Here is a 24,651-nt window from a genome sequence, read left to right as displayed (position 1 = left end):
ATATTAATGGCAAGCTCCAGTTTCACCATGTTCTAGACTAGAGCATTACACTCTGCTGATACACCACTGATGGCTATTCCTGGCTCAAAATGTGTCACAGGAGGCGATAGGGGGGTTCTCTTTTGTTGGTGACAGACTATGGAACCAACTCCCCTGGAATTGCGTCAGCTGCATTCCTTGACTACGTTTCACACAAAAACAAAAAACCTTTCCTTATCAAAAATGTCTGCTCTCATGTTTGTTTCTCTTGTCCAGGCAGAGTATACTCCATATCAAATTTAAAAAGTCAGGTATGTATTCCTGCCTCCCATATTGTCAGACTTGAACATGTGGCTGAGAATGATAAAGCAAAAGGTTTTCTAAATAAAATAAAAGTTGGGTCTTTCCGAAGAGGTTGCTGGCGTATTCTTTGAGGATAGCTCAGGTGCAACGTGCTCGCCTTAGAAGCAAGACGACACAGAGCACGACAGGTTCGATCCCCGGGTCCGCGCGTAGAAACCTCTGGGTATTAAGCGCGTTATAAATAACCAATCATTACATTGCACAAAAGAGCTCATGAATTGTTGCTCAATAGGATTTGCTCCCGAAAACCAGACCATACTGCTGTGACACCCTTTCCCACCGCCTCCCACTGGTCGACGCGGCAAACCATCTGGTGCATGGTGTTCAGCAGCTACCTGCCTGTCCCCCGAAGTTGCCTTCCTCCAAAAGGCCCTTCCTGCCCTCACATATCACCCCAACTCCCTGTACCCATGGAAAAGAGCTGTGGTCTACTGCTTCCTGACCTGCTTTGATTCTTAACAACCACGTATTAAGCATCACTGCCTATTTGGGTCCAAGGCATCCTGCATTCTGCCACACATCTGAGGCACGCTGTTGGAAACCATCCACACCAATGCCCATTCAGAGGCTGGCTCCGCCCACAGCTAATAGGGGATCAGAAAACCGATGCAGCAGAGAGGCATTCACATCCCTGGCAAGGAGCAAGCATACTGGAAAAGCAGATTGTCCTCGATTTTCCTGTTCCATGGGGTGAATCTATTCCATAATGGGGCAGACAAAGGAAAACCGGGAAAAATTCAAATTTACACGGCTTTCCCTGTGCCCGCCAAAACCCGATGAGGCTAAATGTATGGTTCAGATGTGGTAACTAACTGCAAAAGTCAAATCAGCAGTGTTCCCTGCACTTGCCCCATTCTCCTCATATCGCCCAAGTGGCGGGTGACTGAGCACAGGCTATGGTCCATCAGTAATTTTCGAGGTTCCCACGACATGCATCAAATCAATGAGAAGGAGGTACACACAGAGAAATGCATGTACAGACTTACTGCATGCATTTCCTGGATATACCCACCATCTATGGCGTGGCTATACATGAGCAAGAATGTGTGTCTGGGATCCTGGACAGAGAAGCAATGATAGAGGAGAAGTGTGCATTATAAACGATTAGTTGACTGGTTCTGCTTCTCTAAAATAGAGCACATATGTGTCAACATGAATATGGACATCAGCCTACGATACAGATACCACTGAGGTGGGCAAACAGGACACCATTGTGCAGGCGGCAGGCAATCCTTGCCTTTCACCCAGCCGGAGAAAGGTATCTCTGTTCTGGTTTCCTGTCACCACCCCCTAAAAGCCCACCCTGGCACTCAGGTGCCCATGGGGTAAATATCAGACAACCCGCCCAACTGCACTGTTGGCACAGCTGTGCTTCACCGAATGTGGCCAAAGAACATACTACAGCTGGTGAGCTTAAAGGAGGACGATGAGGAAATGCCACCCCTAGAGGAGTCCCTTCGCCATTCCACGCGGTAGATATTCCCTATTGGTAAAAGGGTTGAATGGGAGGCTGCCCTGGCCTGGGCTGATGCAAGGCAGCCCAGGCGCACAATGACGTGGACGCCCAGTTCCTTACACCTAGGAGCCAACCATGCCAGCCCTGAAGCAGGCCTCCAAAAATAATGTTGCCTTGTCCATACCACATGCAGGGTACTTTATGCAGTGTTGCCCAGTTGGACTATTCCTGCAAATTCCAGATGGTAGAAGTCAGCCAAAAGCACCCCCCGCCCCCGCACCATGCCACCCTTCACTGGGCGTTTGGTGTCCCAGAGGCATTCTCTGTCTCCTTTGTAGTCATTTTGCAGCCAGGCTAGCAGCACACCAACCTCTGCTGTTGCATCCTCCTCCACCTCCACTCTTCTTCTTGGCACAGCAATCCCCCGATTGACCCAGAAGGTGTTACTTAGAAAAAGCATAAAAGCAAAAGCACCAAAAACAGACATAAAATGGTGGTTATCAAAAAAAACCTTCTCTGGGTTGTATTGCAAGCCCACCCCCAGTCTTGAGGAAACATTGAAAATGGTTCTTCAGCATGCCAAATGCTCACTATGGTTTTCTGGGCTTGTTGAGTGCCTCATTGTGCCGCTGCTCACTTTGGGCCACATCACGAGTTGGGCGGTATCCACACTGGGATACCGCCCAACTTTATTTGCATTAGTGCCCACCTGTATGGCAGAATTACTGCCGGATCACGGGTTGGGCACTAACGGTTAGTCCCCATTCCCCATTGGGTCCCAAGGACCCAATGGGGAATTTTTGGTGCGATTACTGTGTGGTAATACCACTGGCGGTAATTGTGCCAAATATGGGCATTTTTCCAACATGTTTACCCCCTGAGCTGGAGGTAAAAATGCCAGACTCGACATAGCAGTAAATGCAGCAGTAAAACTGTTACCACCACATTTAAGGGCTACCGGCCCACTAGTGATGAGGCCCTTTGTGTCACCGGCTAGTCAAACAGTGTCATCAGAAAGGATTTCTGGGAGTATTCAGAATCCCCTGCAAGAAGGAGGCAGAAGATATGAGCAACGATGGTTGTGCATCTACAGGGACAGTGTTTATTTATTTGATTTATTCAGTGATGTTTTATAAAGCACCAACAATGACCACAGTCAATTCATAGTACGCGAGTACCACAGACCATGTACCTTACTGCAGCATGGGTGAAGCCAATTGCAAATGATGGTGGTGAGGTCAGTAGGTCGTTGGACCTAATTTGATTTGTTTTATGTGCTTGGCTTCAGTGTCTCTGATGTGCAGTTTATGTTGATGAAGCCTACAGACTCCTCACTAAACCCCTGCCTAAAGTCTCCTCCCAAATTTCCAGGGAAGGGCAGACATTTTCCTTTTTACAATTTAAGTTTATTAAGTCATCTACGGCAACAGTTTCAACATTACAATTCAGCTGCTTTACACTGTCCATTATTACAACAAGAATCCCAATTTAGAATACCCGATAGTCCAGAGCTCCTGCTTTCAGATAGCATTGTACTGAGCTGCAAAATGCTGTTTTCTACTAGACGTATCATATTGACCATCTGAAACTATTCCACATTCGCTTATCTAGCAATGGTTCCAAAAAATGAAAAAATAAAAAATAAAAATAAAAAGGGAAGAAAAATAATAAGGCATACCATAAAACAACTTCATACAATCAAAACAATACGATCTGTGTGGGTATTCTATACTCTAATTGTCCTCCATTACAGATTAGTACTTCATGTTTTTGGACCTTATTACCGACATAGGCGAGCCAGCCCTATAGAGTCACTCCCTACAGTAGTGAAAAGGAGGCCATCTCGTGGGGTTTGTGGTGGATACCAGGGGGGTTGTCTGATGCATTCACAAATGTGATTAGTGGTGCCCAATCTACTAGAAACTTTGTCATTGTTCCCTGCATTGCTGCCTCAATTTTGGACATTGCTGCCACATACCAAACTTTGGCCCACCATTCCTTAATGCCCAGTACATTTCGTGATTTCGAATGTTGCACTATTATTAAAAGTGCTGCCACTAGGAAGAAGGTAACCAATCTGGAGCGCCTAGCTGTGAGCTCGTAATGCCCTGACGTATCTTCGTTCCCTGACAGTAACACCAATGGATCCATTCCCAGCTGAAAGCCACAAATATCCTTAATCTGCCCAATTGCCTCTCGTCAGAATATTTGCACTTGGGGCATTTCCACCACATGTGGAAGAAGGAACCAATATATGCGTTGCATTGCCAGCAATTGGCGGGGTGTCGGGGTAATTTTGTGTATGCGTTCCGGAGTGATGTACCATCGGAATATAAGTTTAAAGACGTTTTCTCTAAGAAGAACCGCTTGCAATATCTTATTAGCTCTAGTCCATATGTTGGACCATGTAAGGTCATCCAATGGTCTACCTATATCCATCTCCCATCTGCCCATGTACGTGTGTGGGGGTTTGAATATAATTTATTGAGCACCTTATATAAAGTCGCTAGCTTGGCTTTGGGGGATCTCCACAAAACCCAATGCTGCTACCCTCTGTTGGACAACCCAGTGATGTACCTACAAATATTCAAATCTGTCTCCTCCACCCCATATGCTCGCCTGCATTCCTTAAATGTGAGAGGAAGGTTGTCTTTATATAGTTGGCTTAAGACTTCTAAACCTCCTTCTTTCCAACGTTCAAACCTACCCTTATCCAACCCTGGGGGGAATTCCCTATCCCCCCACAGCCCTGTTCTGGGCGAGGGGTATGTAATTATTTTATATTTGCGTGTCGCTCTATCCCAGTATTCTAACGTGGCCCCTGAAGTCGGAAGACCCTGTGTTCTGATCTTACGAATTTGTGGGAAATCCAGCATACCTCATGTAGTGGGGCCCCTATGGCTTCCCGCTCTATGTTCACCCAATGTTTGCATACCCAACCCCAAAGCTCCTCAGAGCTCTCTAAGACTGGTGCCAACTGAGACACAAACAAGTAACTCTCTATATCTGGTACTGCCAACCCCCACATTGTTTTCAACGCCATCAATGTGTGCCTGGCTACCGTCCGCCTCTTCTTGGCCCATATGTAATTAAATACTTACGATTGTAAATGTTTCAAGGGTGCGTTTGGTATCCAAATCGGTAACGCCTGGAAGATACATAACAAGCGTGGCAATAGTGTCATCTTAACTGATGTTATTTTCCCAAACCAGGATATTTCCTCTCCCCTCCATTTTATCAGATCCTGCTTGATTCTACTGAGTGATGGGATGATGTTAGCTTTGTACAGGTCCTGGTATTTTGCTGTTAGAGTCACCCCGAGATACTTCAAAGTTTGCGGGGCCCATGAGAAAGGGAGATCTCTCTTTTGTTGTGTTACCGTGTCTGGCAGCTCCGAGGCAGACGTTTTCTGATCCTGACCTTGGGGGTGGTGTTCTGCAGGAGGATCACCTGGGAGGAGAAAGGGCTCGGGGGATGAGAGGAATATGTGGGGTGGGACATGTGTATCTTCTTCTAGGCAGGATATCTCCTCAATACCAAAGTGGGTGATGGCTTGTTGTCATAACAATCTGTTTGTTCCACAAATTGAACATCTCAATGTGGTAACAACAATCATAGACCCCTATGCATGCAGAGAAATAAAAACCCTTCTATAACCCTGGAGACTTCTAAAACCAGAAGCCCCCCTAACTCCCAAAGGTACAGTGAAAGGAAGTCTGTGAATAATACCAATTCAAACTCTAAAGCACTTTATTCTTCTTTACAATCAAGTCTTGTGATTGATCCTTATGATATTCCTTTAAAGAATATTATGGGGAATAGAAATGAGTTTGAGACTGAAAATCAAGCTGGAAAAACACATTTTTTCATTAGGGACTTCAAGTCCCATAATTCCCGAAGTACTGGGACGAAGAAAAGGACTAAAGAGGACAAATGCTGCAGGAGTGGTCAGCTTGTTAGTGGAAATGACCCACACATGAGGGAGACTGAGAGGATTAAAAGGCCCCGTCAGGTGCAGCCCATGAGTGAGCAGGGAGAGCAGTGTGAACCGTGTAAGCAGTTGAAGCAGAAATTGGAGGCAGGAGAAGACGCCGGGACCACTGTCAAGCAGAACATAGTAGCCAGTCCTGAGAGGGGCTTTGTCTCCAGAGGCCTTAAGTTCAGAGGTCGGCAGCGGGAAGAGGGAAGCTAGCCCTCTTGGAGAGGCTGCACAGCAGGAAGTGAAAGCGCAGAAAGTTTTCTCCCCCAAGAGGCTGTCTACGGTGGCTGGCGAGCACCTGAGAGCCTCCGGAGCAAAGGAAGCTCCTTTTACAAGTGGCGTGGTCGATGGAGGACCACTGCAGCAGAGCACCTGCGAGCAGCGTGGGGATCAGCCGTGCACACCTTACCCGGTGAGTTCACCAGCTGATAGTGACCCCAGAGGGCACATCGTGCACTCGCTTGCGCAATACAGGCGTTTACAGAGTAGAAAACACTTGCATGTGAGTGGAAGTAATATTAGGGGCAATTCTGAATACCATTCTATCAGAAAACAGTGAAAGCAGTATTTTGTTGAGAACCCAGCAACAGGATGGGGCAATATTTAACTTAAGGCAGACAACCATTGCCCAAGCCAATAGAAATCAAAAGTAAGGCAATTTAAAACCAACAGATATGGCCAAATACAGGGGGGGCTAATGGAAGGTCCAAAGGTTGTGAAGCTTGTTGCCCATATTTTAAATAGTATATAATACAAGTTTGTATAAACCCACATTGCCAAAGCCAAGGAAGAAGCAGAATAAAACCTTATCCTTGTCAGTATTTGGTTACTCATGCAGTGGGGAAACAAGAGTGGGAAGAAGGCTGCCTTCAGGGAAGGGATATCGAGAAGGAGAGGGGAATAACTTGCAGAGGTTTTGGAAAGTGCAAAAGAGTACTAAAGGGCACCAATGTGAATCTTGCTTTTCCTGAAGAATTGCTAAACCTGATGTTGAAAAGTAATGAACACTGTGAGGCAGTTGTAAAGCTGGTGTAAACTGATCTTAACCACAGAAGCACTTGTTCTATGTGAATTACTTTTCGGGCAGGGGAGTATACCGGAGTGGCAAACCTTTGAAGTAGTAGGCCTGGCATGGTTGGAAACCAGGTTAAAGTTGATGAAGTACTGTAAAGTGGTGTAAAGTTATTTTGACAAACGTTTGATGCTAAAGAAACAACTGCATCAAACTGCTGCAGGAATGTTGTAATTCATTTTGAATCTTAATATTGCACAAGGATGAGAAAGAACCTTTGAGTTAAACCACTGGAGTGTTGCAACTTTTCTGTTGTCTGGTTGGAGTCACAAAGAACTGTGTTGGAATCTTTTTGCGAACCAGGATTTCCTGATTTCTTTTTGGAACTGTGGCGCAGAATCCTGCTTGAATCTGGGTAAGGGGAATTCACTCTGATTATAAGGAGAGACTCTTGTCATATTGTGAATGTAACTTATATTTGTATTGCTTTTGAACTGCCATGCATGATCTTATTGAGTTACTGTATGTATAAGTGTGAGGGACAGATATTCTTTGTGTTTCCCTCACCGGGGTAGCAATAGTGAAGCACTTATCCAACCTTTTAAATTAATAAAATAGCATCCTTTAAAAAACCTTCACAAAGTTGTCAGCCTCATATTTCTGACCACTCACATAATTTTATGAGACCTTTTAGTTTAAACTCACCGTGGTTTGTGAAGTTACAGATGCATGGAGTGCTCTCAGATAAGGCATCTATTGTATATGATTTCATATTAACATGCATTGATGCACAAATGTTACATACACATCCAGATTGTGGTAGTCCCTCCATGATGTGTGACAGGCAGCTGTCCCTCATGATGATTGAGTCATAAGTTGACCATGAAAAACATGCTCATACATGGGTGAAGAGCAAGTCTGTGTCAAAAACCATTTGTATGTTAATAGTGGGCTGTATATGTCTGTTCATGTAGTATACTCTGTGGCTTTGGGTGGAACAGGGCACACATGTGTGCAGTTCAGTACCCCGGCCATGTTGGGAAAGCCACTAATGGCACATAATTTGGCTTTTATGGCATTTATAGATGCTGGCTCCTTTAGAAAATGTATCTATTACTCTATGCACGCATGTCATGTGCAAGTGCCACTGTGCCCTGGAATGTGCTATTTGCATAGAAATTCAACAGAGTGGGAAACTTTGACAGGGGCGGAACTGCTGTTCCAAGCTCTGCATGGGGCTCTAGGTAATCCTGGATGTCCCCCAAGATAGAGTGGATTACTGCCATACCGGGCTGGTAAGTGGTGAGTACCTGCTGGTCACGTTTACCTAGCGATGCACACCTGGACCTGTAAACCCTTCACACTTTCCCTTCTGGTGACACTGCTCTTGCACTGCCTGCTGGGGTGGCTGCTGGGCAGGCGGATGGTGTGGCTTCTGTAGTTAACAGTAAACTGTTTCTATGGCCCTCATTACAACTCAGGCGGTAAGGGGTTTACGGCGCCGTAAACAGCGCCGACCCTTACCGCCTGAGTACGAGGTCCCTTAGCGCCATGGCGGATTTAACACCTGCTTTTAGCAGGTGTTAAAATCCATGGCGCTAAGGGACCATGGAGTTAATTACGCCACCGTAATTTACGGTGGCGTAATTAACGCCTTCCCCACTCCCATTATGCCCTATGGGGCAAAAATGGGAATGGGGAAGGGTAAATGGGGATTGGGGACTTATCGCCCCGCCAAGGTCGGAATGGGGCGGTAAGTCCGCCAACCACCATGGCGTAAACGTAGTTTACGCCATGGTGGTAAAGTCACGGCCCAGGCGGTAACTTACCGCCTGGGTCGTAATGAGGCCCTATCTGTGGGTTTAGTGGAAATAGTCGATTTCAGAGTACTTCCTTCACTGTATACTTTCACATCCAAAAAAGGAATATCTGCATTGCTGAATGTTGGCGTGAATTTAATACATGATTCATTTATTCAAAAAACATCACCGATTCTTGCGCAGGCCCTGCCCATAGCCCAAAGAGGTTGTCAATGAACCTCACATCATACAGAGATAGATGTGGCATCCATCTCACTGACTTCAATACAGGCTCAGTTTCCCAATGAAGCATAAATACATCAGCATAGCTTGGTGCCATGGCGGCACCCAGGGATGTTCCAGGCACCTGTAGAAACAACCCTTCTGCAAAATGGAAATAATACTTACTCAAAATTATTTTCAATAGAGTCAACCTGAAGACTTTCTCAGCCTTACAAGTTTCCGTGCACAGCAGCAGCCACCCCATAGCTACCAATCCTGCTTCATGTGCTATGGTAGTGTGAAGACTAGCGATATACACTGTGAAGAGGATGTCACGTCCAGGTGCAAATGTCAAACCCTGTAGCTTCTTTAAGAAATTGCCAGTGTCCCTGATGTATGTCGGACTGACCTGAATAAAAGGCTGTATGACCTTGTCTAGATATTGCGCCAACGGTCCAAGCAGATTTCCCATGGCTGAAATGATTGGTCTTCCAGGAGGGTGAAGAAATCCCTCGTGGATTTTCTGAAGACTGAAGAGGATCAGAATAACTGGATGTACGTTACTAAGAAAGGCTTATCTGTGATGTGTGATAAAACTATTACGCTCTGCTTACTCCAACACTCCATTAATGAGTTCTCTTACTTGATCCGTTGGATCAGCAAACATTTCTAAATAGGTCTCCCTGTCATCTAATTGCCTCTCAATCTCTTTCAGATACTACACCTGTGTTTGTCGGCTTGAAGATAATGTCCCTGTTATTCAGGAGTCTAGTAGGGGTCTGCCATTCCCATGCTGTAAAATTGCCATGAGACCACTGTCTGAAGTTGATCTGTGATGAGATGCGCTAGAGTCTACAAACTCTCTGGTAAAATTGTTTAAACTTGTTTAATATGGGAAACAAAGAAACAGAACGTAATGGTGTCCTGATGCAAGTTACTCTGACACAGCAGCAGTACAATGGATTGGCCCATTGCAGCCCCAGAAAGATTTCTAACATTCAAGTAGAGATATATCCACTGAGGGATGAAACTCTGGCAAAGCCTATGGGGGGAAAACTGGCTACTCAGCAGGTGTATGTATACCTGTTCAGTTTTAAGGCCCTTACATAGAACAATTCAAACTCATTTTGGGAAATACAAACTGAGATGCTACTCGCTTAATAACTGAGGGGTGACGGTGAAGTGCTGAAACAATCCACCTACCTCCATCAGGACATGTACCGTGTACGCTGATTGAAACAGTGCGTGAAGGTTCTGTGGCTGAAGGAGCCTCGGGTAGATTCAGTGGTCGCTTATGGACAAAGTGCTGATGGGTCAATACCCATCCCAAATTGTATTTTGTGTTCCCCACTGGGTTGCAAGCCCTTCACAATTAAATATTCCAGTCAATATCCATTTTGTTCTCATCTAGCAAATGCTCTAAACTATGTCAGTTACTGCAAATAATGAACTTTTAAGTCTATGTACCATTGTCAACTGCTCCCAGCTTCTACTTAATGGTTTTAACTGTGTATCTTTATGGAAAAACAACATTGTGTTTAATGGCTTATACAGGGAAGGTTATTTTCCTTAGTAAAGCATCACCAAATGATTATCTGGTGAGTATCTCTTGAAAATTGCAATATACACAGTATGTTAAAGACTTCTGACAGCAACAAGCTATATACAGGCAGGCTACCTCCAAACTTGCGAAAAAATCCAGCACCCACGAATGGGCAATTATCAGGTCATACCAAGTTTGGCGGACCCGGTTATTGCCCATTCGCGGGTGCCAGTAATAAGGGACTCCCCATCCCCATTCAGCCCCATAGGGCTGAATGGGGAGCTTGGATGCACCAGCACCGTTCATAACAGTGCCAGTGCATCCACGCGTTGTGCTCGCGGGTGCCGCACTGCCCGCCAGGTCTGACATCTCTGTGCATTACAACCTTTGCAGTACATATAATCAGATAAAATTTGCACACTTGGAAAAAGTTTAAGAAATAGGCCCTCATTCCGAGATTGGAGGTAGTCATGGGGCTATTTGCGCCATGGCTGCCTCCAATACCGGGTCCGGCACGGGTCTGGTTGAATGGGGACTTACCGGGACATTTCGACCTGTGTGGACCCGTTAAGTCCCCATTCAACCAACCATTCCCCATTCCCATTTGAGCCCCAGCAGGGCTCAATTGGAATGGGGAAGGCGCTAATAACCGGCCCGCGAATAGCAGGCCCATTATTAGCGCCCTGGTCCCTTAGCGGGAAAGGTCCTTTATGGTTCCCGCTAAGTGACCTCGGAATTGGCCGGTAAGGGATTACCGGCACCGGTCTCCTTAATGGTGCCCGGTATCCCTTACCGCCCAACTCATAATGAGCCCCATAGTTTATGCCCAAAACTTCAGACATGGCTTTAACTAATGATCTGTTATATGAATTCTTATTGCCATATGTTAGACCCTTGAAGCACAAAATCAGATGTCTTTTCCGCCAACCAATGAGAGGGTCTTCTCTGAAAGTTGCCGTCCTCATGCTGGATTTGATTGAGGACTTATGTGAGCTACAGTGACCCACTTTCGGGGCCTGCTGCTCAAAGGTGATATTATTAGTAAGTTCATGGCTTAAGGCCCAGCTTGTGTGCACGACCGCCACTGGCTCCAGTCCGTGGTGTGAAGTAAGCTTCTCAATGTTGACTCGCTCAGGAGGAGCTTGGTGCAGTGCAGCGGAAGCCAGACCACAGTTGGGGCCACTTAAAACTTAGGGATTGGTTCCGTTAACTCTGCCGGTGAACTCCTGACCTTCCAAGTCAGCGTGGCTCATTGGCTTAGCAGCAGAACTGCCTAGGGTATAACCCTCAGCCTTGTTAGGCATCTTATTAAGCATCCTGCTTGCAGGTTCAGACACTGAGTCATGTGAGCCAGAATCAGACAGCTTGTTTACTCTACCTAAAGTAAACGCCAAAGACACTGGCCCTCATCATAAGGTTGGCGGAATGGGTTTACCGGCACCGGTAAAGGTGCCGGTGCCGGTAAACCCGTTTCCGCCCTACAACAAGGTCTCCCAAAGGCGTCCATACCGGGTCCCGCGAGGACACCATGGAGCTAACAACGGGCCCGTCATTAACAGGCCCGCTGTTAGCTCCATCCCCATTCCCATTGAGCCCTATGGGGGCTCGAATGGGAATGGGGATGGACCGGGTCTGGGTTCCTCGGACGGGGAATTACCGGGTCCGCCAAGGTTGCGATGGCCCGGTAAGTCCTCATTCGAGGGACCCGGGCCCGGATTGCGGTAAGGAGGCAACCATGCCGCTAAAAGCGACATGGTTACATCCAACCTCCTGATGAGGGCCACTATCATATCCAGGCATCTGTCCATCCTCTAGACATCTTTTGTTCTTAAATCGTGAAGCATATACACAAAGAGTTGCTTATTTTAAAATAAGCGACCAAGAGGCGATTTACACAATCTACCAGAAACTCTGAATTGCCCAGCACACTCTGCCGGTCGCCTATGGCAACAATGTTTGTTTGTTTGTTGTATTAACTTTTTGTGCGCGCCAGACCCAGGGGTAGCAGGGCGCAGTAGCAAGAAAATGCGAAACTTACAGGTTACATCATAGCAAAATGTACATTAGAAAATACAATAAGGTCATACAAATAATTACAAAATATACAGATTCAAGTAGGTCAATCAGAATTACAGCTGTATAGAGTGAAGGTCTTGTGATTAATACCAGTAGGAGGTAGGTAACACCGGTCAACTGAGGTCAGTCGAGGTAAGGAATTGAATGACTTTTTTCCTGAAACAAAGGTAGGGCAGGTCCGCTCTAAGGTCTTGTGGTAGTGAGTTCCAAGTTTTAGCAGCCTTTACCGGGAAGCTATTTCCTCCAATAGTAGTGAGTCTAAAGTTCGGTGTTGTCAGGCAACTAGAATTGACAACTCTGGTTGGTCTAAGAGATGTTCTCCTGTGGAATTTGTCAGTCAGGTAACTAGGGGCAGAGTTATTAAGGGCTTTGTGGGTCAGGGATAGCATCTTGAGTTTTATTTTGTTCTCCGTGGTCAGCCAGTTGTGATGGCGTCAGGCGGAAGAGATATGGGATCTTTTATTAATGCCTAGTGCTGCTCTCAGGGCATTATTTTGTAATGTTTGTAGTCTTTGGGTTATTTTTTTATTAGCTCCAGAGTGTAGAGCATTACAATAATCAATTCTGGAGAGAATTAAGGCTCTGGCCAGGATTAGGCAACTCTTATTGGAAAGGAACGGTTTACCGGCTCTTATCAGTTTGCACGTGTAGGCCGTGGAGGAGGCAAGGGATTTTAGCTGTTTATCAAGTGATAGGGTAGAATCAAGATAGAATCCCAGGGTTTTTACATCCTTGGATACTTGGATGATGTTCCCATCTATGTTGAATGAGGAGAATTCCTGTCCTAGTTTTTTGATATTGGCTTGGGTACCCAGGATAATCAACTCTGTCTTATCATCGTTTAGACAAAGGCTGTGAGTGGCCATCCATGCCTGGATGATAAGGTATACCTTGTTCACCAATTCCGTGTCTTTAGCATGATCCCCAGAAAGCGGGAGGAGGATCTGTGCATCATCTGCATAATTAGTGTAGGTGATACCAAGATGGTCCAGATCATCAAACAGGGGCTTGGTGAAGATATTGTATAGAGTTGGGGATACACAAGAGCCCTGGGGAACACCACATGAGATAGGGGTGGGATCTGCCGCTGCTGAGGGGGAGAAGACTCTTATCGTTCTCTCGCTCAAGAATGACTTCATCCATCCAATGGCTTCCGAGGAGAAATGGGCGGCGGAGTCCAGGTGACTGCAGAGGACTTTGTGATCCACCAAATCAAAGGCAGCTGAGAGGTCCAGGAGTAGTAGGAGTACTGTTCTCCCTTTGTCTCTCAGCTCATTAATTTGAGATTTCAAGTCAATGAGGGCAGTTTCTGTTCCGTGTAGTGGACGGAAGCCCGATTGTCTTTCCCCTAATAGGTTATGTAATTCTAGGTGCTTTTGAATTTGGTTGTATGCGGCTTTGTCCAGAATCTTAAGAAGAAACGGTACGGTAGTAATAGGGCGGTAATTAGTAGGGATGAGGGGATCTAATGTCTGTTTTTTAAGGAGGGGGGAGTACCCAGAACTGTTAAGGTTGGCAGGGATGGTGCCTGAGGCGAAGGAGGCGTTAATCAATTTAGTGATAAAGGGAGATAATTCTCTGGCAGCTTCTTTTATTAACTGTGCCGGGCAAATGTCACCTTTACAATTTGATGGTTTAAGCGACAGGATAACTTTTTCTACTTCCAGGGTGGTCATTTTGGAGAAGTGGAAGGTATTGCTGTGCGCCAGTGGGTTATTGGTGTGAGGAATTTTGGCAAATCCTGAATTTTGAGTACTTCTTTTTTTTGCTGGATTTTATTTTGGAGTGTGATAATTTTATTTGCTAAAGCTTGCTGGATATCCGTGCACCAAGGTTTGTCCTTGGTGCAGGTGTCCTGAATGGCGATGGGAGACTCGAGTTCCTTTAGAATGGAAAAAAGCTCTTTCATGCTGGAATTAGAATTAGCTATACGGTCATCATATGAGTTACGTTTTGCCTGGCAAACTTCTTTTTTGTAAAGTGAGGAGAGTGTGGATAGTTTGGCTTTGTTATCGACTGATGGGCAGAGCCTCCAGGTGGTTTCGCTCTTTCTTTTCAAGATGCGTAAATCTCTTAGCTGTGGAGTAAACCATTTGTTTAGATGAGCTTACGGTTTGCTTGGTCTAAGTTTGAGAGGAGCCACTTTATCTAGGGTAGTGAGCATGATAGTATTAAATTCTTGCACTAGGATGCTAGGGTTTAGATTAGCTGATAGAGCGTTAAGGGTCGGTAATATAGCTGGGATCACTTTCTCTACAGTGGTACATTTTTTATTTCTGGTTAAGCAAGGTGGCGCTAGTGGGAGGGCCGTAGGGGTAGGTCTGGCAGTAGCTAGGTTAAAGGACACCAGGGAATGGTCTCTCCAGGGTAAGGGCATTATAGATGAGATAGTGGCTGCACAGTTGCAGTCAGCTATCCAGTCTAATGTTCTTCCCTTCATGTGCGTAGGCTTGTCAACTCTTTGAGTTAGGCCAAGTGCGTGAATAGTGTTGGCTACCATTGTAGCATTGGTATCTGTGGTGTCATGGAGACCTAAATTAAAGTCCCCAAGAAGGATTGATTGAGAACGAGGTTTGAGGTTATTTGTGAGTAAGTTATGGAGATCCTCTTCAAAGGTGCCTAGAGGGCCAGGGGGTCTATATAGAAGGTGAATGATAAGGGTTTGATTATTATTTAGTTGAAGTTTGGCAGATAGAGTCTCACAAGATTGAATCGATTGGGTGGGTGCTAATCTGAGTGAAAGGCTTGTTTAGACATTATAGCGATGCCGCCACCTCTAGCACCTTCTCGGTCATGTCTAACTATCGTGTAGCCATCAGGGATAGCTAGCATGAGCGAAGGTCCTGCTGCATTGTGTAGCCAGGTCTCTGTGATAGCGAGAAAGTCAAGGTTGCCTTCTGTAATTATGTCGGCAATGTCTAGGGCATGGGCGACAAGCGATCTCACGTTAAGGAGTGCTCCAACAATAGTTGGGGTCTTAGTGACTTCTATGGCTTGAGGGGGTAGAATAGTGGACATATTGGGTGTTTTTGACTTATTGTTCTGAGTTAGGCAAATATAGGAATTAGGTTGTGAAGGTCGTCTAGTATGGCGAGGTTTACAGACCTGCTTGAGGTTTGCTTTAATGTTGGTAGAGGGCAGAGATCTGCGGAGGGATTCATGCAGTTTAGATAGTCTTGCACGGAGTCTAAGGTTTCTGCTAGGTGTATCACATGGGTGAGATATCGCGGTGGCTGTCTCAAGGGGCTCATAGCTAGGACGTAAATATTGGTCAGGAGAGTTATCGTTCAAGTGTAATGCAGACGTCAAAGGTGGCAAGGAGTTAGGTACGTTAACATCTGGCATGATGAGTAAGTGTGGGATAGTCCTCAGTAGGGTTGTGTAAATGGCTGGTAGATACATAGTTGTATAGTGGTGGCCTATCTAGAATACCACATTAGTAACCGGTACGTGTGCAGGCAATCAATGACTTAGAGGCAGTTACTCAAATATGGCCGACTAGGTAAGTACATGTGCAGGCAATCAATGACTCAAAGGCAATTATTCAAATATGGCCGACTACGTAAGTACAAGTGCAGGCAATCAATGACTCAAAGGCAATTATTCAAATATGGCCGACTAGGTAAGTACATGTGCAGGCAATCAATGACTCAAAGGCAATTACTCAAATAGGGCCGACTAGGTAAGTACATGTGCAGGCAATCAGTGACTCAAAGGCAATTATTCAAATATGGCTGACTAGGTAAACATGTGCAGGCAATCAATGACTCAAAGGCAATTATTCAAATATGGCCGACTAGGTAAGTACATGTGCAGGCCATCAATGACTCAAAGGCAATTACTCAGATATGGCCGACTAAGTAAGTACATGTGCAGGCAATCAGTGACTCAAATATGTTATGTCCGTAGTTTCAGTTATGCAGTAATAGGTAAGCATAGGCTAAAATCGAAATTGCTGGCAAGTTGCAAAGAGGCGGTTTAAGTTATGCAGTAACAGGTAGGCATAGGCTAAAATCGAAATTACTGGCAAGTTGCAAAGAGGCAGGTTCAGTTATGCAGTAACAGGTAAGCATAGGCTAAAATCGAAATTACTGGCAAGTTGCAAAGAGGCAGTTTCAGTTATGCAGTAACAGGTAAGCATAGGCTGAAATCGAAATTGCTGATATGATGCAAGAAGGGCAGTTTCAGTTACAATGGCAGCTAGAGTCGGGTGGACACAAGAGGCGGAGAAGTACTACGGGTCACAGGAGATGTGCGTAATAGCACGAGCAATTAAAAATGCTAACTGTTAAGGAATGTGGAGCAGCTCATACAGGCACTAAGCGGACACAGGCAATGCTAGGAGAGAGGCTTAGTTCAATAAGAGAGGAGCTGGTGAGGCATACAGTAGTGGCAGAAAGGATGGAAGGTAAACAAGCATACATGTGGAAGAGCACCGAGTACGTTGGTTGGCTACAGGTGTTAGTATAGTTCAGGTGCCGTAGGCGCACTGTAGTAGGCAAGGAAAGTGAGTCGGTGGCAGGGTGGTGGCGAGGCCGTGTTTAAGTCAGTTGGCCACTGGGGTTACGGCGGTTATACGCGGGCGGCATTTCAGGGGATGTAGAACAAGTGTCTCACCAAGGTATGCTGATGCCGGACAGCGGGCGCACTCGAGCACGGCAAGCTCGGTCAGGCTCAGTCAGTGGAGTAGCCTTTGTCTGTTGCCTTCGTCGGGAGCCGGCTTCGCCTGCCGGTGCACCCCGATTGGATAGGAGGTAACAGGCAACCAATCACGGGGCAGCAGGCTACTGGGGCTTGGCAGAGAGGCAAGATGGGTAGAAGGAAGCGGCGGCGGCCATCTTTAAATTGCAAAAACCTTGTGTTTTTGCATTAGCAATTCTGGTGGATGTGGGCTTCGTTTTCTGTGCCCATTAAGCTGAAAGGGCTGGTGTGCTTAGCAGAGCTGCACAGAGGGGGTGCTTTAATTTTGAAATAAATTTGGCCGATTTTCGGGTGGTGGAGCGCAGATGCCTAAAAGCATGAGGTGTAGCCTCCTTGCTTACCTAGCATCAGGCAGGGCTCGAGGCTGCATGGGGCTGCTCCTGCAGCTGGTGGCCCTTGAGACGTTCAACGGGTCAGAAGGGGAAACTGACTGGGGGGAGCCCAGAGATCCTGGAGAACTGGTGAGTTCCTCAAAAGGCTGACCTGGGGATGTACAAGGCAAGGAAGATTGTGGGGAGGGGGATCTTAGCCTTAGAGCAGCCATCCTTCCTTGTACCCCTTCCCCAGAGGATATACAGTCTTTATAACAAAAATGATATGTAGACATGCACATATACCAAAACTTTTACAAAGACAAAACATAACGGAAATGTATGTGGGGGTGGGGTAAAGGGTTAAATCTTGTGGGGAAACGGTTGGGGTGGGTTTTCAAGGGTGTGAAATGGGTGTTTGGCGGTACCCCCCCCCCCAAAAAATGAAGAATTAATTCTGTTTTTATGTTGTCCAATTTTCGATATAAGGGCATTCTACATAAAATGTGTCATTATAAAGATATGTAACTTACCCAGAGTTACCAGGGGGGCAAGCAAAATAGTCCACAATAACAGTGTGAAGGGCTGGGATGGCTGGAAAAACCCTCACACTGGCGTGTCCATCGGCTCGGAAGGTGGACTTGTGTAGTGGAGCTGAAAGGTGATGCACCTGACATTGCCCTCCTAGGCACAGAATTACCACCAGGTATAACCTCAAACACATTCTCTTGCACTGTCTGCATACACTTTTCCTTGTAGTGACGATCAATTGACCGTTCCAGTGCCTCCAAAATTGATCTACCTAAGGGGGCAGCTGAAAAGGACGCTAATAGAACAGTTGGCGCACTTACACTTACTAAACGTGTGCTGGCGCTTGAGCTGCCATCAGGTGGCTAAGCTCCCTTAACTGAGAAAGAATGATTTTCCGGAAAGAGCGCACAGCGTATCATCTGGAGGCAAATTGAAAGGGTCCTGCGATAGAATCAGAGCGGGGTCAGATATGGTATCCTGGGAATCACATGAAGTAACTGATATAAGAGACAAAGCTCCTTCCACTGCTGCGCCCTTTTTTGCTTACTCTGCAATTTCCGCTTTTCCCGCCTAAATTAGTCAAACTGCAGAGAGCCCACTTGATAGTCGATTGCTTCATTGCCCCCTGGATCTGCGATTTAGGCTACAGGGCCGCTTACCACCACCCTTCTTTTGGGGGCTTCTTTTGCAGAGGTTTCACCATGGCAAGCGCCCGCGGCTACTGAGGCCCTGGATGAATAAAATAAATGTTGGGCTGTTGTTAAGCTTAGTAAGGCTTAGTAAGGCTTAGTAAGGCTTTTTCCGATAGTAGCATTGGTGGTGCTAGAATACACCAAGGCGTCAAATTACTCACATATAATGGAATGGAACAACTAAGGACCCCCCTACCGGGCACTCCCAGGCACCAGGTCGTCAAATAACACAGGCCTGTGAACCTTGAAAGCCTGTTCAGACTGCGGTGCCAGTGCTAATGTGATATGCGGGGGAGGGGGAGGGAGTGGCAACACCTTTGAGGCCTGGCAGGGCATGAGTAGAAATAACAGTGCTTGGATGGATTCCCCACAAACCCCCTGCCTACTACAGTATCTCTCTGCAGGATCAAGGGAGCAAATTACACTCACCACGCCGCCACCAGGCGTTCCTGGGGGAATGCTGTACTCTGACTCCAGCTCCTCTGTCCCCTACGAGGCTCCGATCTGAAGCCTAGGCTGCAGTTGCCGTAGCACGGTAACACACATGCCCAGCCTGTCTCAGCGTGTGTCAGCTCGGCTCAGCTCTGGCTCAACTGCTGAAGCCATTTAAATAGAGGAAAGAACCTTGGGTTGTCAAGCCGCACTGCATTGAACAACTGCTTCTGACAACCAAACAAAACCAGAGGTGGATCTTTCAGTACATTTCTCTCTGCAATGAACTGAACGTCTGGTCTTTGAATTTGGTCTTTACTTTTTGATGTCTGACATTGTTGTAGTCCTTTTTATTTTGTGCATTGAGTAAGTATTGTGTGTTTGTGAAAAGATTATGTGCGGGGACATTTGGTGTCAGGTGTGATGCATGCGCGCATGCTAAGCAGTGTTCCCAGTTGAAATGAAACCGGTGCTCACAAACACAGGTAAATGCTGCCAGGCATGCCATGTGAAGGGCAAACGTGTGCACCGCCTTTTGCCCCTTACATTTTCACCCTGCAGTGCAAATGACGGAAATTTGGTGGCGGAGAGCCGCTTACATTACAGTGTAAACTTAACGCCTCTGAGCCATCAAATTACATTTTTATAGAAAATTAGCTCCAAAGCCCTTTGTGATCCATCGTAATGTTCACTGCTATGTTTTTTTACACAGCAGTCATCACCCCCAATGACTGCTGTGTGCTCATTCCCACCGAGTTATTTTCATAGTGCATTTACTGCATGGTGCAGTGAAAGGTATGTTAACGCCTGAGTTTCTGTGCCTTAACCCGCATCATTCGGAGAATGATGCAACTCCACCGGAAGGAGCAGGGGCCACGGAAGCAATTGTGGACCTGCTCCATCTGACAGTTTGAAAATTAGCTTGTAAATGCGGAAAAAAAACAGTCCTCATTTACTTCATGTAAAAGTGAAGTGCTCCACTCACCTAACCAACCACCCGCTTCCCTCTCTGTTCCCAGGGTCTGTGGAAGGAACAAGCCACTGCCTACCACAGAACGTGTAGCAACAGGTGCCTTTCTCTATACACACCCGTCTAATCGGCCTCATCCTCGTCACCTCGAGGCCTTCCTCAGCCACCTACAGCAGCTCTGAGATGTTCATTAGCTCTGAGTCGTCCATAACAAGGCGAATTAAAATGGGAGAGTATGCATGGTTTGTTTTCTTAGCTCCATGGGCGTACTTTTAGGGAGGGTGCAGGGGCGTTTGTCCCCCCCCAACTTTAGTGGCAGACCATTTTGTCCCAATCATTTGGCATGGGGCCCCTTTCATTTAGATGTCGTGCCCCCCCCCCCAACATTTTCAGCAAAGTTACTCCACTGCTTACCTCTGTACTTGGTAGATGTTTTTCATTCCATACCACGACTTCAGCCGAAAACCTCTTGCCGGTAGAGTCCCAGGTGTTAACGGCGAAGGTTTTGACCCCATCGTGGAGCTGCACCTGCCTTTTTACTGAAACGGTGCCATCCGGATTGATTCTGAATCGGGACTCCTCGACGTTGTATGGTCTGAGCTTGCGCCCGGTGCAGTCTTCAAAGCTTACTATGCATATGGAAGAAACGAAAGAAAATGAAGATTGAATGATTTAACATGTGCAGTGATTGACTCCAAGTATGCTTCAATTATGAATAGCGTAGGACACTATATGAATATGTACAAACTGATCATGTATTAGATTTTTTTAGATTTTCTTATTAAGTGGCGCTAAAGCGCAACTGATAAGCCGAAACTACTGAATTTGAGTACAGATAAGAGTGAGGCGGGACACACAGCTTGTGGGTGCTGTTTGGCTTTTACCCACCCATTGACTGCCCATGGCCACGTTCATCCTTATGGCCATTACCACCCACTTCCTGACCCGCCCCCACCCAAAAATCCTCCTCCTGGGATCGCTTTGATCCACCTCTATCAAGCAGTAACATCAGACCTGGTGCTGGATAGGCACATGTATTTCAAAGCAGTCTTCTGAGAAATAATGGCAGCTTTAAATGAGCTACTGGTGTAATACAATGTCTCAAGCAAGTGTGGTTTCAGCCACTTGATTTATAAGCAGTATGTCTGTTCTCAAATGTGTTCCCTGCACAAGGAGCAAAACAAGAATTGGCAAAGCCAACAGTGAATAGGTTTTGGTAGGCATTTGCCAGGCCCTGAAAGGGCATGCCCATTTACTACTATCATGGCCGTGCTCCGCGAACACAAAAGCCTTGACTGTTGATGTTGCCAATTCTTGTTCTGAACGAGTTTGATTGAACAGTGTGCATAGAAAGGCATTAATATAGCATCAAAGACCATAACAAATACAGATATTAGTCTAATAAAGAATGCTTCCTTTTGTCTGCTTTATTTTTTAAATAGCCATATCATACGCCGTTGCCTGGGTCTGTAGCGGACATGCACGTGGGGTTCTGCTATAGACTTGTGTATGTTATATTGTGCCCTACCTTCCTATTTTTGAAAAATCACAAAATCGCCTATACTGATAGCACAGGGCCAGACCCAGTTCCACCCCTGTGCAGGGGAGGATAGCTTAGGGGCAACGTGCTCGTCTTGGAAGGAAGACAACACGAAGCAACACAGGTTCGATCCCTGGGTCTGCGCTTAGAAACCTCTGCGTATTAAGCGAGTTATAAATAACCTATCGTATCGTATCATGGGTGGGGTTGGTCAAATTACGCCATCGCCAGTACACCCCAGACTGGTATGCCAACCTTGTGTGCTAGCTTCTTATTTTTGAATAAGTCCCAAAATCGGCAATCTTCAGAAATCGCATACACTGATAGCACAGAGCCGACCCCGCCCTGTGCAGTGCGAATGGGTGGGATTTGTCAGATTTCACTATCGCCAGTACACCCAAGACTGGTATGCAGACCTCGGCCCAAAACCTCAGCCCACCAACTGTTGTGGGGCTGGAGCCACCAACCGCAAAATCATCAATTTCCCAAAATCACCCATAATGATAAAACAGGGCTGGACCCCACCTGTGCAGGGCGAATGGATGGGGTTGGTCAAATTTCACTATCGCCAGTTCACGCCAGACTGGTATGATGACCGTGGGCCAGAATTTCAGTCCAACAACTGTTGTGGGTCGGGAGCCAACCCCAAACACACAAACAGACGTTCACAAATCTGATAGCACAGGGCCGGACCCCGCCCTGTGCTGGGCGAATGGGTGGGGTTGGTCAGATTTCACTATTGCCAGTACACCACAGACTGGTATGAGTACTGTGGGCCAGAATTTCAGCCCACCAACTGTTGTGGGTCTGGAGCCAACAATCGCAAAATCGGCAAACTCCCGAAATCGCTGATACTGATAGCACAGGGCCGGACTCCACCCTGTGCAGGGCGAATGGGTGGGGTTCACCAAATTTCACTATCATCAGTACACCCCAGACTGGTATGCCGACTGTGGGCCAACATTTCAGCCCACCAACTGTTATGGGGCTGGAGCCAACCCTGGACATAAAAACAAACTTTCACAAATATATATATAGATTGTTCTGTCTCAAAATTGTGTATTGTTCTAAACGTTGCACCGTTCACTATGTTATGTATTATGGAATGTATAAAGCCCAAACCTGGATGGGAAACAACAGAGATCTGTATACAGAGGTACGCACTTAGTGTGTTACTACTAAGGGCCTGGTTTATCAGAGGAGCTTTGATAGGCAAGAGGAGACAGGGAGGGTGTAGCACCAAAGGGGGGAAATTAGGCTTGAGTGGAATGAACCACAATTGGTGAGATGTCCTTTAAAGAGTAGGGTCTTAAGGGCCTTCTTGAGGTGTAGGATGCAGGGGGCCTATCTTATCTATTGGTAACTTGTTCCATAAAAAGGATGATAAGCAGGAAAAGGACTGTTTTCTCCCCTCTTGCAGTTCTTTGTTTCCCACCTGGCGATGCTGTGGCTTCTGCTGGTGTGTTGGCCTCTGGAGATTGTGAGTTCCTTGGCGGGAAAAGTGTAGTCTTGATCATGACTGCTGTGTTTGGGATGCAGGCTGTCTTGAACATGATGCGTGCTTGAATGAGCTGCCAGTGCCGTTCCGTGGGGCTGTGGTTGAGGCCACTTAGGCTGGTTACCACAGGAGACAAGTCATGCACCACATGCTGAAAATCGTTTTCATCAGCTGTTCCGTATAGAGCCGGTGTTGTATCGCCTTGGAAGCTCTATTTAGTGACCATGTGACCATTCTTGACTATACTCACTGTAAGGGTGCAGAAGTACGAGTGTGACACAGTGGTGACATGCTTGTGGGCAAAGACGTATTATTAAACAAAAAAGAAAAGAAAAGAAAAGAAAAGAAAAGGAAAAACCCGTTCTTGCCCTATTTCTATGAAAGGTTGCCATGCCTCAACAAAACGCTTAAGACGCTGTAAGGATGTTATGTAAAGTAAAAGGTCCATCGTCCTGTGTCCAAACCTATTCACATCTCTTACGCTAAAAAACCTAAGGAGAAGCTGGACCTCTTCTTGACCCAGAGAGAGGCTTCTCATGTTCTGGATACAGACATATAATGTTCCGTTCTTGATGAGAAAACACAATGAGTGACTCCTTAAATACTGTTCCCAAGTATCAAGGGGTAGTCTCTTCACCTTGGTCTTCTCTTTAATTCACAAACGTAGTGTTAAGTCTGGTTCACTGCTCTGCCATACTTAACTGTAGACCTTCGTCTTAACAAATGTATTTCCCAAGCATAAAGGGGGTTAGTCCCTTCTCCTTGTTATTTCTCCAGCTTACAGATTGTAGTGTCAATTCTGGTGCACTATCCTGTCAGACTTGACTATATAACTTAGAGTTCCAAAATGTGTCTCTACCTTTTGTAGAGGGTCCTCAACTCCTTGCTCCAGCTCCTTGCTCCTCTCTTTCTCTCTTATTTACGTCCCAGGTCCCTCTGGGTTGTCTTGGGGTCTCTGCAAATTGCCATATATCTTCTTTCTCTTTGGGATACTGTGCAAAGTTCGTTCCAGCTTCTACAGTTGGGTTGTTACCCCTTTCTAGCTCTCAGGATATTGATATGTGTCTTTTTATTTTACTCAGTGCCCTCGTGTCCCACCAGCTGGCTCAACCCTTTCCCTCCCTTGGGGAAATGCTGTTGCGGTCTCCAGTCTCTCCTCGGAGTGGAGCGGGGCTTCTGCACTACTTCAGCGTTCTGCTCTCTGCGGCACTGCAGCAATATGTTCTCTCTCACGTCCTTGCCTGTGCGTCGTTCTTCTGCTTTGGCTTCGCCGGTCGGGTTTCCTCTCTCCCCATCATGGGACAGGTTCCTTCTGAACGGAACTGCTGGAGAGACTTGTCCCTTTTCCGCAGCGTCTCGATCTCTTTCCCTCTGGTCTCTCGCCACAGAACCGGCATCTGGTTCCTTGCTCCTCCAGGGCTGGATTGACAATCTACACAGTCCTTCCTTGCTTTTTTTGACCGGTAAGATTTTAGCAGACTGTACCATGTATGTTGGTACCGCGATGGGCTTTTGACTCCTTGTCTGATCTTCTTCGTGTCAGTGAT

The 24,651-nt window shown here is 46.4% G+C and overlaps 1 protein-coding gene across 1 annotated transcript in view; it reads right to left on the bottom strand.

Annotated features, from left to right (window-relative positions):
- Positions 1-24,651, bottom strand: part of LOC138524997 (cadherin-1-like) — a 472,038-nt gene that overhangs the window by 405,512 nt on the left and 41,875 nt on the right. Inside the window, exon 3 of the mRNA XM_069635551.1 lies at positions 20,481-20,695. Coding sequence (XP_069491652.1) covers positions 20,481-20,695 — 215 coding nt within the window. The remainder of the gene's footprint in view (positions 1-20,480; positions 20,696-24,651) is intronic.

The sequence above is a fragment of the Ambystoma mexicanum genome, chromosome 1q (assembly GCF_040938575.1).
Source record: "Ambystoma mexicanum isolate Mex_15411 chromosome 1q, UKY_AmexF1_1, whole genome shotgun sequence".
NCBI classification, from domain to species: Eukaryota; Metazoa; Chordata; class Amphibia; order Caudata; family Ambystomatidae; genus Ambystoma; species Ambystoma mexicanum.
This window is presented reverse-complemented; position numbering and strand designations above follow the sequence as displayed.